The sequence below is a fragment of the Macaca mulatta genome, chromosome 11 (genome assembly GCF_049350105.2).
Source record: "Macaca mulatta isolate MMU2019108-1 chromosome 11, T2T-MMU8v2.0, whole genome shotgun sequence".
Taxonomy (NCBI): domain Eukaryota; kingdom Metazoa; phylum Chordata; class Mammalia; order Primates; family Cercopithecidae; genus Macaca; species Macaca mulatta.
Window position 1 is genome coordinate 128,791,586 of NC_133416.1, and position 13,748 is coordinate 128,805,333.

General features: G+C 45.5%; 1 protein-coding gene and 1 non-coding gene across 26 annotated transcripts in view; both read right to left on the reverse strand.

Moving 5' to 3' along the window:
- Positions 1-3,821: 3,821 nt before the first annotated feature.
- The window catches only part of KDM2B (lysine demethylase 2B), a 156,519-nt gene continuing 146,592 nt past the window's right edge, over positions 3,822-13,748 (reverse strand). For 21 of the 25 annotated variants that reach the window (XM_077955462.1, XM_077955466.1, XM_015152992.3 and 18 more), the window contains one exon: positions 5,054-5,295. In XM_077955462.1, the coding sequence (XP_077811588.1) occupies positions 5,114-5,295 (182 nt within the window). In that variant the 3' untranslated portion in view covers positions 5,054-5,113. Of the gene's footprint in view, positions 4,989-5,053; positions 5,296-13,748 lie in introns of those variants that run through there. The other 4 variants (XM_077955463.1, XM_077955461.1, XM_077955467.1 and 1 more) reach the window with 1 other exon arrangement.
- Positions 12,790-12,892, reverse strand: LOC114671264 (U6 spliceosomal RNA). The gene has a single exon (XR_003721138.1). It is a non-coding gene; the product is annotated as a U6 spliceosomal RNA (small nuclear RNA).

A 13,748-nucleotide genomic window follows, 5' to 3' on the forward strand; every position in this document is an offset into this window, starting at 1 on the left:
TGAGGCAGGATAATCGCTTGAAACCGGAAGGCGGAGGTTGCAGTGAGCCAAGATCATGCCATTGCACTCCAGGCTGGGCAACAAGAGTGAAATGCCATCTCAAAAAAAAAAAAAAGAAAAGAAAAAGAGGAACTTGAGATATTATGCAAAAATGTTCTGAAATCTCTTTTAGGTCCAACTTGACTCGACTCAGGATGGTTGAGCTGAGACCAATGGTGAATTCAGTGCAGTTGGGAGTGGCCATTTCTCAGAGTCTGTGTATCTCCTGACTCTGCAGTGAGTAACACACGTGGCCTTGGGTGCTCAGAATCTAGTAGTCAATCAACAGACCTGAAAATACCTGTGAACGCCAAGAGGCAGATGCCCCTGTGCTTTGGGCAGAAAGTTTGTGTGGCTAGTTGTAAAGAAAAAATTTTTCTGCTTTTGAAGATCAAAGCATGTAAATCAAGGCCTCCCACTTGTCTGCAACCATAATTAGTAGTAACTGGCTTCAGCAGGTCATGGCTTCCCTATAGAAGCAGCATAAGTTACCAGAGCTTTGTGGGCACTTGTGCTTTTTGTCTAAACTTTTCACGAGACTCTGGAAATTTTAACATTTCCTCCAAATTGGTAACTTGGTGGTGTCTTTAAATCCAGGCCATAGAAGCTAACCAGTATGTGCTGGTTTTGTCTAAACTTAAATTCAAAAATTCAGATTTATACATAGTCTTAGCTTAAAAACAGTTTAATGTTTACTCTTACATTTGTGTATTACGTTTTAGTGGCTTCTTTATAGAGAGTACAAAATGCTTGGTGGATTTTTTAGATAGTAGTTTGAAGTAACCCTGGTTTATTAGCCAGACATTAGAAATGTTTAGTGTAACAGGCTTGATACTTGGAAATTGGCTTGTTTGGCAGAGGGCGAGCATTTCCCTCTGGAATTTGGATTTGTAAACTGGCATGCCTTTCTACCCGCCTCACCTTTTTTTTTTTGTTTTTTTTGAGACAGAGTCTCGCTCTGTCGCCCAGGCTGGAGCGCAGTGGCGCAATCTCGGCTCACTGCAAGCTCCGCCTCCCGGGTTCACGCCATTCTCCTGCCTCAGCCTCCCGTGTAGCTGGGACTACAGGCGCCTGCTACCTCGCCCAGCTAGTTTTTTGTATTTTTTTTAGTAGAGACGGGGTTTCACCGTGTTAGCCAGGATGCTCTCGATCTCCTGACCTCGTGATCCGCCCGTCTCGGCCTCCCAAAGTGCTGGGATTAAAGGCTTGAGCCACCGCGCCTGGCCTTTTTTTTTTTTTTTTTTTTTAATAAAGAGAATCTTGCTGGTGCCCACCCAGGCAGAGTACAGTGGCATGATCACACCTCACTATAGTCTTAACTTCTGGGCTCAAGCAATCCTCCCGCCTTAGCCTCCCCAGCAGCTGGCATATGATGCGCACCACCATGCCTGGATAATTTTAAACAATTTTTTTTTTTGAGTCGGAGTCTTGCTCTGTTGCCCAGGCTGAAGTTCAATGGCACAATCTTGGCTTACTGCAACCTCCACTTCCCAGGTTCAAGTGATTCTCCTGCCTTTTCCTCCTGAGTAGCTGGGATCACAGGTGCATACTACCACTCCCAGCTAATTTTTTATTTTTAATAGAGATAGGGTTTTACCATGTTGGTCAGGCTGGTCTTGAACTCCTGACCACGGGTGATCTGCCTGCCTCGGCCTCTCAAAGTGCTGGGGTTACAGGTATGAGCCACTGCGCCCAGCCCATGCTGCTTTAAGTAAATTTTTTGAATAGGTCATGTCATATGGATAAGTCTGCAGTGGAATACAGTGAAGTCTCTTGATCCCGTCTTCACAATATGAAAGGATGTCATCTTGAGGTGCCATGGTGTCTTCCTTTGTAAACATCAGATTCCCTAGAGGAAGGGACAGAGCCTCTTTTCTAGGTTACTAAGTTGTGATTTGACACAGCAAGCATTCCCTTGGATTTATGGTCCTTTCATTACTTCATCAGACATGACATGTAGGCTCAGAGTAGTTGCTTGTGGCATTTAGCCTCAGCTGGCCTCATCTTTGGCTCATTTTAAAAATAAAAGGGGCTTTAGCCGGGCGCGGTGGCTTATGCCTGTAATCCCGGCACTTTGGGAGGCTGAGGCGAGTGGATCACGAGGTCAGGAGATCAAGACCATCGTGACTAACAGTGAAACCCCGTCTCTACTAAAGATACAAAAAATTAGCTGGGCGTGGTGGCGGGTGCCTGTAGTCCCAGCTACTTGGGAGGCTGAGGCAGGAGAATGCTGTGAACCTAGGAGGGAGAACGTGCAGTGAGCCAAGATTGTGCCACTGCACTCCAGCCTGGGTGACAGAGTGAGACTTCGCCTCAAAATATAAAAATAAATAAATAAAAGGGGTTGGGGATGGTGGCTCACCCCTACAATCCCAGCACTTTGGGAGGCTGAGACCAGCAGATCACCTTAAGTCAGGAGTTCGAGACCAGCCTGGCCAACATGGTGGGTGAAACCCCATCTCTACTAAAAATAACAAAAATTAACTGGGCATGGTGGCAGGCTCCTGTATTCCCAGCTACTCGGGAGGCCAAGGCAGGAGAATTGCTTGAACCTGGGAGGCAGAGGTTGCAGTGAGCTGAGCTGAGATCACACCACTGCACTCCAGCCTGGACAAGTGCGAGATTCCATCTCAAAATAAAAAAAATAAAATAATAAAATAAAAAGGTCTGTACGGACACCGTGGATTTGTACTGAAGTACAGTCTTACTGGATTGTTCAGTACTCTTGGGGGGAGTTTATGGCCACTGCACTATACAGTGGCCTCTCCTGAAACTGGAGATCCACTGTCTCTCCTGTGTTGCACAGCCCTGTGGCGGCTCGGATCCTCAGCCCCGGCACCCCTCCCTAGCAGACCTGTGTGCTCCAGGAACCCTTAGGTACAGTGGCTTCGAGTGTCTTCAGATTGAGTCATCAGGAGTCTGTGGATTTAACTTCGAGTGTCTTCAGATTGAGTCATCAAGAGTCTGTGGATTTAAATTAACAGGAGACATGTATCTAGATGAGATCTTTCTCTTTTTGTTTTGAGATGGAGTCTCCCTGTCTCCAGGCTGGAGTATAATGGTGCAATCTCAGCTCACTGCAACATCCGCTTCCTGGGTTCAAGCGATTCTCCTGCCTCAGCCTCCCAAGTAGCTGGGACTACAGGCGCCTGGCACCACTCCTGGCTAATTTTTGTATTTTTAGTAGAGATGGGGTTTCACCATATTGGTCAGGCTGGTCTTGAACTCCTGACCACAGGTGATCCCTCCCAAGGTGCTGGATCCACTTCACCTGGCCTGTCTCGTTGTAATTAAAACTGTTTTGCCATGGTAAAAATAAAAGGGACAAACAGAAAACTCAGCCATCAGCAGGAAAGGCTTCTTCCACAGGAACGTCTTACATTGCTTGCTCTCATCACTGAGGAAGGAGGTTGGCTACCTTCTCCATCTTGAGATTCACTACAGCAGCTGTTTCTGTATGTGAATATGACACTGCCAGCAGGGTCCTGTCTTTAAAAAAAAATTCTGTAATCTAAAATTACTTCTCACTGGTTTCTACATCTGCCACTTGGGGAAGCCACCTCATGACCAAGTGTTTCCTACAGCCATCATGGCCCAAGGCTACCTGTACAGGATGCAGCCTCCTGCAGTTGCTCCCACTGTCTCCCAAATCTGGGGAACTTTTAGGCAACAGTAATGGCAAGTAGCCATGGAAGTAATTCTGTGTGGTAAGAGGCACGCAGACAGATGAGCAACTCTTCTCCTTAAAGAAGTCTGTGTCTAATTCCTACGTGCAGCCGTTGTCAGAGCACATACCTTTATTAGCCAGAAACGGATTTCTCTCTGAAGAAGAAAGAAAAGTGACGCACCACAGGGTACATCAGATGAATCAGAAATTACATTGTTTGGGCCTCAAAACAGTGTTTACTGACTCTGGGCTTAAACTTCTAGTCCACTCCTAGAACAAAAGCCCTCAAAGTTCAAGAGTGGTTTTTTTTTGTACAATTGTTTATACAAATTCAACAAAGGTAAAATCGCATCAGGGAAGGTCTAGGAAACACCACCTTACAACAATGGCACTTATAAATGCAGAACTTTACAACTAGGAAATAGCCATGTTACAAACCTAAATGAGAACTCAAGTCACACTTCAGAGGAGAGAAAAAAGCAAAAGAAAGGCTATGTGGGAGCATTTATTCTACGTCTTGACTCACTGTATAAATTAGATCTATGTAAGTACAAGAGCTCATGCTGGAGCAGACCCTCCTGAGTGCAAAGGCTGAAGTCGAAATTTTAAAATTTGAGAAAAGTGAATTTTCTACAGAGGAAACCTGGCAGAGTATCTTACTTCAACTATAATTTACATTTATCCACAACATGCTCATGTAACTCTTGAGGTACAAAGCAGGCTCTCAACTTCCAGTTAAACATGCTTTTAAGTGGAAGGTCTTAGCCTGCTTTGTTAGATCTGGGCACATTTGTAGATGGGTTGTGTCGATGAAGTACACATTAAATTCTCTCCTACCTTAAGGAAATCAGGAAAATTGGCAATCTCAAAACAATAAAAACACTGGTATGCATTCAACCTTGCATAAATAACTTTTAAACAATTTGTACAAAAATAGTTCTGCATAATGTAGGATGTAACAAAACCAACCAAACAAAAAAAAGTGTCAAGATGGCAGCAGATGTGGTGTGTGGTCCACTTTACGTCAACACCCAAAACCTCAGTGTTGCAAGGAATGAAGTGTCCAAAACACCACTACCACTAACAGAAACTCCTAAGCTCATGCTTCAGTATGAGAATTTCTCCAAAGTCCACCCTCCTCTCTGACAGGAATGTCTTCTTGTAAAGGCCGCCTTAGAAATGGTCCAGAAAGCAGTGCAGTTACGATTTAGAAAGACCAAAGGAAAGTGTCGGCTCACTCATCCCCCAAATGGGTGGTTGAACAGCTTCTCCCTTGGAAAGACTTGCAAAATGGAATTGCATTGTGGTCTGTTGTCCCACGTTCCAAATGGAAAATAAAAGCCCTCATTTTTGTAAAGTCTCTTCCCCTCCCAGAGCCCACCCCGTATTTACATTCTTGTCCTTGGACTAACTCAGTTTTTGCAGGAGTTTTTCTTCTACTTGCCCAAACTGGACACTCACAGACATCTCGGCTATGAACTGCTCACAGCCTTCCTTGGTGACTTGCTTGCAGTACCTCAGGTCAATGTGACAGATGTTTCCACAGCGTTTGAAGAAGGACAGGCACTGATCAGTGACCTTATTGCAGTCTGCAGAGAATAAGTAATGTGACGTGTGAAGGCCAGGAGCCAGAAGGCCCCCCCAGACCCAGGCACTCAGCACTGAGGACAGGTCAGAGCTCTACATATTCCAACCCCTGCTGTGCTGCACTAAATAAAATGTTATTTGCTTAAAATCTCTCTTCTTCAAATGGGGAAGGGTTTCACCCACCAGGTATAAAGGTTAATATAGGCCTCAAAAGCATTCAAATAACCATGTGAAAATCACTTCTAATTTACCACACAGCGGCCTCTATACATGCCTGTGCTCATGTAAGTAGTTCTATGTGCTTTTACAATGATAGGCTAACACACCATGTTAAGTAGTTTGCTTTTCTCATCTAATATATTGTTGATGAATACTGCTCTGTGTCTATTACTGTGCATTTATCTGCCTCTTCCCTTCAGATAAATTCCCAGAAGGGCATCGCTGGGTCACAGAAAGAACATTGCTAAGGGCATCTTGGGATCATTTTTGCTTTTGCAGGCCCCAGTGCTTTGGAGCAATTCACAGCACGAGGGACAGCTGTTTGGTCCTAACCCCAGGACTCACCGTGTTCCATCAGCCTAGGCACCAGACCAACATGCCCTTCTAGCAAAAGCAGAATTCAGACTTCATCACACCCTCTGTGCTTTTCTTTTCTTTCCTTTTTTTTTTTTTTTTTTTGGAGGCAGAGTCTCACTCTTGTCACCCAGGCTGGGGTGCAATGGCACAATCTTGACTCACTGCAACCTCCGCCTCCCAGGTTTAAGTGCTTCTCCTGCCTCAGCTTCCCAAATAGCTGGAATTACAGGCGCCCACCACCGTGCCCGCCTTTTTTTTTTTTTTTTTTTTGGCACTTTTAGTAGAAACTGCGTTCCACCGTGTTGTCCAAGCTGGCTTCAAACTCCTGACCTCACGTGATCTGCCCGCCTTGGCCTCCCAAAGTACTGGGATTACAGGCTTGAGCTACTGTGCCCGGCCTCAATGGTATTACATTTGTGGCCTTTGCTAATCATCCTTAGTATCAACACTTTCATTTCTCTATTAAACTGAGTGGGAATAAAAATACTAAGGGAAAACCACAATCATACATACAAAGCCTGTGCTATCTACATGTTATCAAAATCCCTGCAGGCGAGGAGGTGGTGTAAAGTAGTGAAGTCAGAGCACCACGTGAGCCACCAAACTGACTTCCTTTATACAGCCAGTCCTTTCAGACAGTGTCCTCCACGTCAGCACAGAATCTTCAAACAGATGCTCACCAATTCATGTGGAGCAGTGGTACTGGAAAGCTGTCTACATACACATAGGCATTCACAAGTGAAGGCCGTGCTTTTAGACTGAAGATGGGAAAACAACAATGCTGATAGAGAGATGCTTCAACAGACAACTCAGTTTTTCGTGGTTTTGGTTTTTTTGGAGACGGAGTTTTGCTCTTGTTGCCCAGGCTGGAGTGCAGTGAGGCGATCTCGGCTCACTGCAAGTTCCACCTCGCCTCCCGGGTTCACGACATTCTCCTGCCTCAGCCTCCCAAGTAGCTGGACTACAGGCGCCTGCCACCACGCCTGGCTAATTTTTTGTATTTTTTTTATTTTTTTATTTTTTTTTTGAGACGGAGTCTCGCTCTGTCGCCCAGGCTGGAGTGCAGTGGCGCGATCTCAACTCACTGCAAGCTCCGCCTCCCGGGTTCATGCCATTCTCCGGCCTCAGCCTCCAGAGTAGCTGGGACTATAGGCGCCCGCCACCACATCCGGCTATTTCTTTTTTTTGTATTTTTAGTAGAGACAGGGTTTCACTGTGTTAGCCAGGATGGTCTCGATCTCCTGACTTCGTGATCTGCCCGCCTCAGCCTCCTGAAGTGCTGGGATTACAGGCTTGAGCCACTGCGCCCGGCCTAATTTTTTGTATTTTTAGTAGAGACGGGGTTTCCCCGTGTTGGCCAGGCTGGTCTTGAACTCCTGAACTCAGGTGATCCACCCGGCTCAGCCTCCCAAAGTGCTGGGATTACAGGTGTGAGCCACTGTGCCCGGCAATAACTCAGTTTTTCAAAGGGTATCCCTTAATCTTCTAATTAATCCCTCAAGTAGTTCCCCCTCAAATGCCTGACCCTGTTTATAATCTTACTGCAAAATCCAATGATGAAGGAAGTTGTAGAATGCTATCATACAATTCCTTCAGGAAACTCATGATCCCCAAAACTCAATACTTGATTCATTTTTAAGTATAAAGAATAGGGATTTTACTAATATAAGCTTATTTTCAAATACTTTTCATTTTTCATTATTTACTATGACATGTTGACCAGTTAGATTTGAACTCCTGGTCTCAAGTTATCCTCCCCACCCAGCCTCCCAAACCACTGGGATTATAGGTGTTGAGCCCATCTGACCAGGATGGTTTCTTAGAGGATGTCCCACATTCTCACTTGTCATCTTCAAGGTGTCATTTAGCTTGTTTCTTATCTCCTGTGTTTCCTATAAACTGCAGATATCCCAGAGGCTTGCTTAGATTCAGGCTAGACATTTTCAGCAAGAAATCACCCTCAGAATCTTCCATCTTGACCCTGTTCCCAGCTCCCTATCTGCCTTCCAGAGCACTGTCTAGCTCATCCCCAGAATGCGTCTCATTCCTTACTCAGATCCAGCTATGCTGTCCCCACTCCATCACCAGCTCAGGGATATTTTCCTCCTCCAATGTTTGCCTAGTTCCTGGCTAGAAGGGACTGACCCAAGTCTTGCCTCTCCCTTGGCACCTTCAAGCACCAGAACAGGCAGCTCCCATGCCAGAGAACTCTGCCGTCTGGCTGGCACACTGCCGTGGCCTGCGGCTGTCAGACGACTGAGGGGGCCTCAGGTGCATCCTGGCAGTCACCTGTTGGTGGTAAGGCAGCACTGGGTGTGAAGTGAGACCTGGAGGCCCAGCTGGCTCCTTTTCTGAGTTGTCTTTGGGTACTAATTTGGGCCCTCTTTGGATGCTCATTCATGCCCAGCCAGCATTCTTCCTAGCTTGTGGTTCAAATATTCCCCAAAACTGGAGCCCAAAGACCCTTCCAGAAAAGAAGCTAGAAGGAAAAGACTTTCCTTTGGTCCCTCTGTGCGTCAGAGTTCACTGCAGCCTGGTTTCTTGGACCCTCCACAGGCAGGCTGACAGATGTTTCCTGCTGGCGCATGGGGCCCGCCTGCCCGCCCGCCCGCCTATGGAGGAACATCACTTTTGTTAGCATCCTCATCAGTTCTCCCTCGGCCTTTAAATGTTTTAGATCTGGAATCTCACTACTTTGCCCAGGCTGGTCTAGGACTCCTGGGCTCAAGTGATCCTCCCACCTCAGCTTCCTGAGTAGCTGGGACTATAAGTGTGTGCCACTATGCCTAGCTTCAGGAATAAATTTAACCAAGGAAAGACTTGTACTTTGAAGACTGGAAAACATTGCCGAAAAAAACTAAATTAGACATAAATAAATGGAAAGTCATCCTATGTTCATGGATTGGAAGACTTAATACTATTAAGATGTCAGCACTACCCACAGACATCTACAGACTCAATGACATTGCTCTAAAATCCTAGTAGTGTTTTTTGCAGAAATAGAAAAATCTATCCTAAAATTCATGTGAACACATGGGGCTCCAAGTTGTCCAAACAATCCAAAAAAAGAACAAAGTTGAAGAACTTGAGCTAATCTGAAGCTGAGGTGGAAAATCACTTGAGCCCAGGAGTATGATTCCAGCCTGAGCAACACAGTGAGATCCCGTCTCCAAATAAAATACATAGGCCAAGCGCAATGGCTCATGCCTGTAAGACCACACTTGGGAGGCTGAGGTGGGTGGATGACTTGAGCCTATGAGTTCAAGACCAGCCTGAGCAACATAGCAAAAGCCTGTCTCTATAAAAAAAAATACCAAAATTAGCCATGATCGCCAAAATATAGCCAAAATATACCATGATCGCATGGTGGTATGTACCTCTAGTCTCAACTACATGGGAGGTTGAGGTGGGAGGATCACTTGAGCCTGGAAGGTGGAGCCTGCAGCGAGACATGATCACACCACTGCACTCCAGCCTGGATGACAGAGTAAGCCCCTGTCATTCATTCATTCATAAATAAAGCACATTACAGGAAAAAGGATAGACATATAGACCAATGGAATAGAATCAAGAGCTCGGCCAGGTGTGGTGACTCACACCTATAATCCCAGCACTTTGGGAGGCTGAGGTGGGCGGATCACCTGAGGTCAGGAGTTTGAGACCACCCTGGCCAACATGGCGTGGTGGCACACACCTGTACTCCCAGCTACAAAGGAGGCTGAGGCAGGAGAATCACTTGAATGCGGGAGGTGGAGGTTGCAGTGAGCCAAGATCGTGCCACTGCACTGCACTCCAGGCTGGGCAACAGAGTGAGACTGTGTATCAAAAAAAAAAAAAAAAAAAGAATCAGGAGCCCAGAAACAAACCCTCAAATATATGGTAAAGTGATTTTTGAAAAGGGTGCCAACAGCATTCAATGAAGTAATAGGTAATCTTTTCAATAAATATTGCTGGGAAAATTGGATTTCAACATGCAAAAGAATAAGCTGGACCCGGCCGTGCGCAGTGGCTCATGCCTGTAATCGCAGCACTTTGGGAAACTGAGGCAGGTGGATCACAAGATCAGGAGTTCGAGACCAGCCTGGCCAATATGGTGAAACCTCGTCTCTACTAAAAATACAAAAATTAGTGGGGTGTGGGGGCAGGTGCCTGTAGTCCCAGCTACTTGGCGACTGAGGCATGAGAATCGCATGAACCCAGGAGGCGGAAGCTGCAGTGAGCTGACATCACACCACTGCACTCAAATATGGGCGACAGTGCAAGACTCTGTCTTGAAAAAAGAAAAAGAGAACATAGAGGAAAATTTTCATGACATTAGACTTTGCAAAGATTGATATGACACCAAAATCACAGCCAACAAAGGGGAAAAAAAAAATAAAAAAGGCCAGGTGTAGTGGCTCATGCCTGTAATTCTAACATTTTGGGAGGCTGGGGCAGGAGGACTGCTTGAGCCCGGGGTTTGAGACCAGCCTGGGCAACACAACGAGACCCTGTCTCTAAAACAAAAAAAGTCTGGAGATGGATGTTGGTGACAGTTGCACAACACTGTGAATGTACTTAATGCCACTGAATTATGTGCCCAAAAATGGCTAAGGTGGTCTATTTTATATTACATACTATTTCACTACAACATAATTATTTTTCTAATTTTGGAAGCTGAAGAAGAGGTAACAATTTAGGAGACTTGAGAAAGTTTAACCCTAAAGTGGCTGACGGGAAAGCAGAAAAGAATAATTATTCTATAGAACACCTCTAAGGTGTTTAGTGGTGATTTCTCAGAAATTCCTCTTGCATTGAAAGTGACAGGTACATTGGAAGTGGGGCTAAAGATGGTGTTAGTAACAGAAGCACTGGCTGAAATCTATTCAAGGAGTAGTAAGATGTCTGGATTCCTTCCCCAGCAGAAGACTGGGGTTTTAGTGCCTGATGGGCTGGGTTCCAGTGGGCACAGAAAGTAGGGGTACCCACTCAAAAGTGGGGCTAAGGGAAAATTTACCTGCTAACTGTTGAGAACCTCCTTCCCCTATCAAGCCCCATACTTGGCCATACCAACAGCGGTCCAGCCCACACCCTTAGGAGATCAAGGAGAGTCTTTCTGGCAATCCTGACTAGCTTAAGAAGAAGTTTGAAAGATATGATGTCCAGGTTTCTCCAAAGAAAGGACCCACAGAGACCACACTGTAAGTGTCGTCCATAGCAGACAAGCTCCAGCAGCGTGCCCACTCTGATCACCCTGGAGTGGAGGGACAAGCAAGCATCAGCACTCAAGCTGAGGACAGCCTCTGCCGAAGGCCACTGACAGCATTTGAAAGGAACAGTCAACACAGAGAGAAGAAAATAAAACAATCATTCATATCCTCAGGTAGGAAAGTATCTGGCTCCAAAAAACAAGAACAGGCCATTCCACAAAACGTTCAGAGAACACAGATTGAAAACTAAACATATAGGTTGAACCATATGAAAATGCCAACATTTGACTATTTTTGACCTATTTTAAACAGCAGTGTCATATGGTTCAACTGCACAACAGCAGAAATGAAAAACTCAGTGTATAAGCTGTGGTGAGGCACGGTGGCTCACGCCTGTAATCCCAGCACTTTGGACGGCCGAGGCAGGGGGATCACTAGGTCAGGAGATCGAGACCATCCTGGCTAACACAGTGAAACCCCGTCTCTACTAAAAATACAAAAAATTACCTGGGCGTGGTGGCGGGCACCTGTATGTAGTCCCTGCTACTCGGGAGGCTGAGGCAGGAGAATGGCGTGAACCCGGGAGGCGGAGCTTGCAGTGAGCTGAGATCACACCACTGCACTCCAGCCTGGGCGACAGAGCGAGACTCCGTCTCAAAAAAAAAAAAAAAAAAAAAAAAAGCTGTATGATAAAGTAAGGGAAAACTCACAGAAAATACAGCAAAAAGACATTGACATGGAAATGAGGAGGGAAGACAGGAATCAGAGGACTAGTCCAGAAAGAGGAAAACAGAAGGGGAGGAAGTTAAGACAGAATTCAAGAAGTTTTTCTACAACTGAAGAACACAGACGTCCAGACTGAAGGGCTTCTGTGAGTGTTCAGCATGGTAGGTGAAATGGATTCAAACTGAAGTTTGTCTTCGAAAAATGCAGACAACTAGAGACAACTTTCTATTAACTGACAAGGAGAGAAAATAGATTCACTGACAGATGAAGAATCAAATAGTTTTGGACCCTGCCTCTGGAAGGCAGAAGATGGTGGAGCAAAACCTCCTACTTACTGTAGCAACAGGCTCCCAGATTAGGGTTCTATTCCCAGCAGAACTAGCCACTAAATGGGAGGGTATAATAAAAACGAATCCAGACACACAGGGTCTAGAAAATGTCTCTCAGCAAACGTGATAGTAAACCAAGAAAGAAGATATGAGATAAAGGAAGGAAGGTACCTAGGACAAGACAGACACCAAAGGAGTCCAGGATGGCAGTGGTGCGGCAGGCGGGGGCGGCCAGTCCCAGCGGAGAAAACGGAAGGGGAGGAAAAGAAGTCAGGAGGCAAGTCTCCTACAAAAACTGGTCAAGAGACTGATGAGTTGGGGGTGGGGAGGGGGAGAGCATTCAATTCTGTTGTACCATTTGCATAGAAACTAAGCAAACAAAATGAGCAATTAAACAACAAAAACATTGAGCAAGAAAGAAAATGTACTCATAATACAGTGTTTGGCTCAACAGTGACCAACACTTAACATGCTCATAATAAGTGAAAGAATAGTGACAACCAAAAATTAAAAAGATGGAGGGAGAAAAACAGGAGGGAGGGGTGGGAGGGAAGAATACAACAGTAGTAAATCCTCATGTTATCTAATAGCAAGTTAATAAATACATAATATCCACATGGGAGAAAAAAAAGAAATTGCAGTATAGGCTTGGTATTTTTTCATTTTGTTTTTAATTAAAAATATGGAACACTTCACGAATTTGCATGTCATCCTTGTGCAGGGGCCATGCTCATTTCTGTATTGTTCCAATTTTAGCAAATGGGCGCCAAAGTGAGCACTAGGCTTGCTAGTTTGAAATAGCGGAGGTAAACACTAGAAGAAAGAATTCAAGAGTTTAAGATGTTGCCTCAGGTAGTGAGGATGGGGTGGAGAAGGGAAAGGCAAGGGACTGCCTTGAGCACCCAATAAATTTTCCCCGATGGAATTCAGCCAGAACAATAGCTAGAATTGCAACTTCCCTTGTCTCGAGACCAGACCCTCCAACTAAGTTTAAGGATCTTGAGGCATGTCAACTGTCATCTATTTTGTGGCACAGACTATTTTCCCATCTCTGGTGCTTACATCAGGATAAGTTTATTTTTCCAGTAACTCAACTAGTTACACCAATGAGAGGGGAAGTTTTTCTTTTTTTTAAAGAAAATCTAGAAGAGTCTAAGTATAGAGATACGCCTTAATATACTTCACAGCTCCTTCTTTCCTTTTTTTTTTTTTTTTTGAGATGGAGTCTCACTCTGTCACCCAGGCTGGAGTGCAGTGGCACGATCTTGGCTCACTGCAAGCTCCGCCTCCCGTGTTCACGCCATTCTCCTGCCTCAGCCTCCCGAGTAGCTGAGACTACAGGCGCCCACCACCACACCCAGCTAATTTTCTTTTGTATTTTCTTTTTTAGGAGAGACGGGGTTTCACCGTGTTAGCCAGGATGGTCTCGATCTCCTGACCTCATGATCCGCCTGCTTCAGCCCCCCAAAGTGCTGGGATTACAGGTGTGAGCCACCGCGCCCAGCCACTTCACAGCTCTTAACAAGAATGCAGGCTGAGTGCGGTGGCTCACACCTGTAATCCCAGCACTTTGGGAGACAGAGATGGGTGGATCACCTGAGGTCAGGAGTTCAAGGCCAGCCTGGCCAACATGGT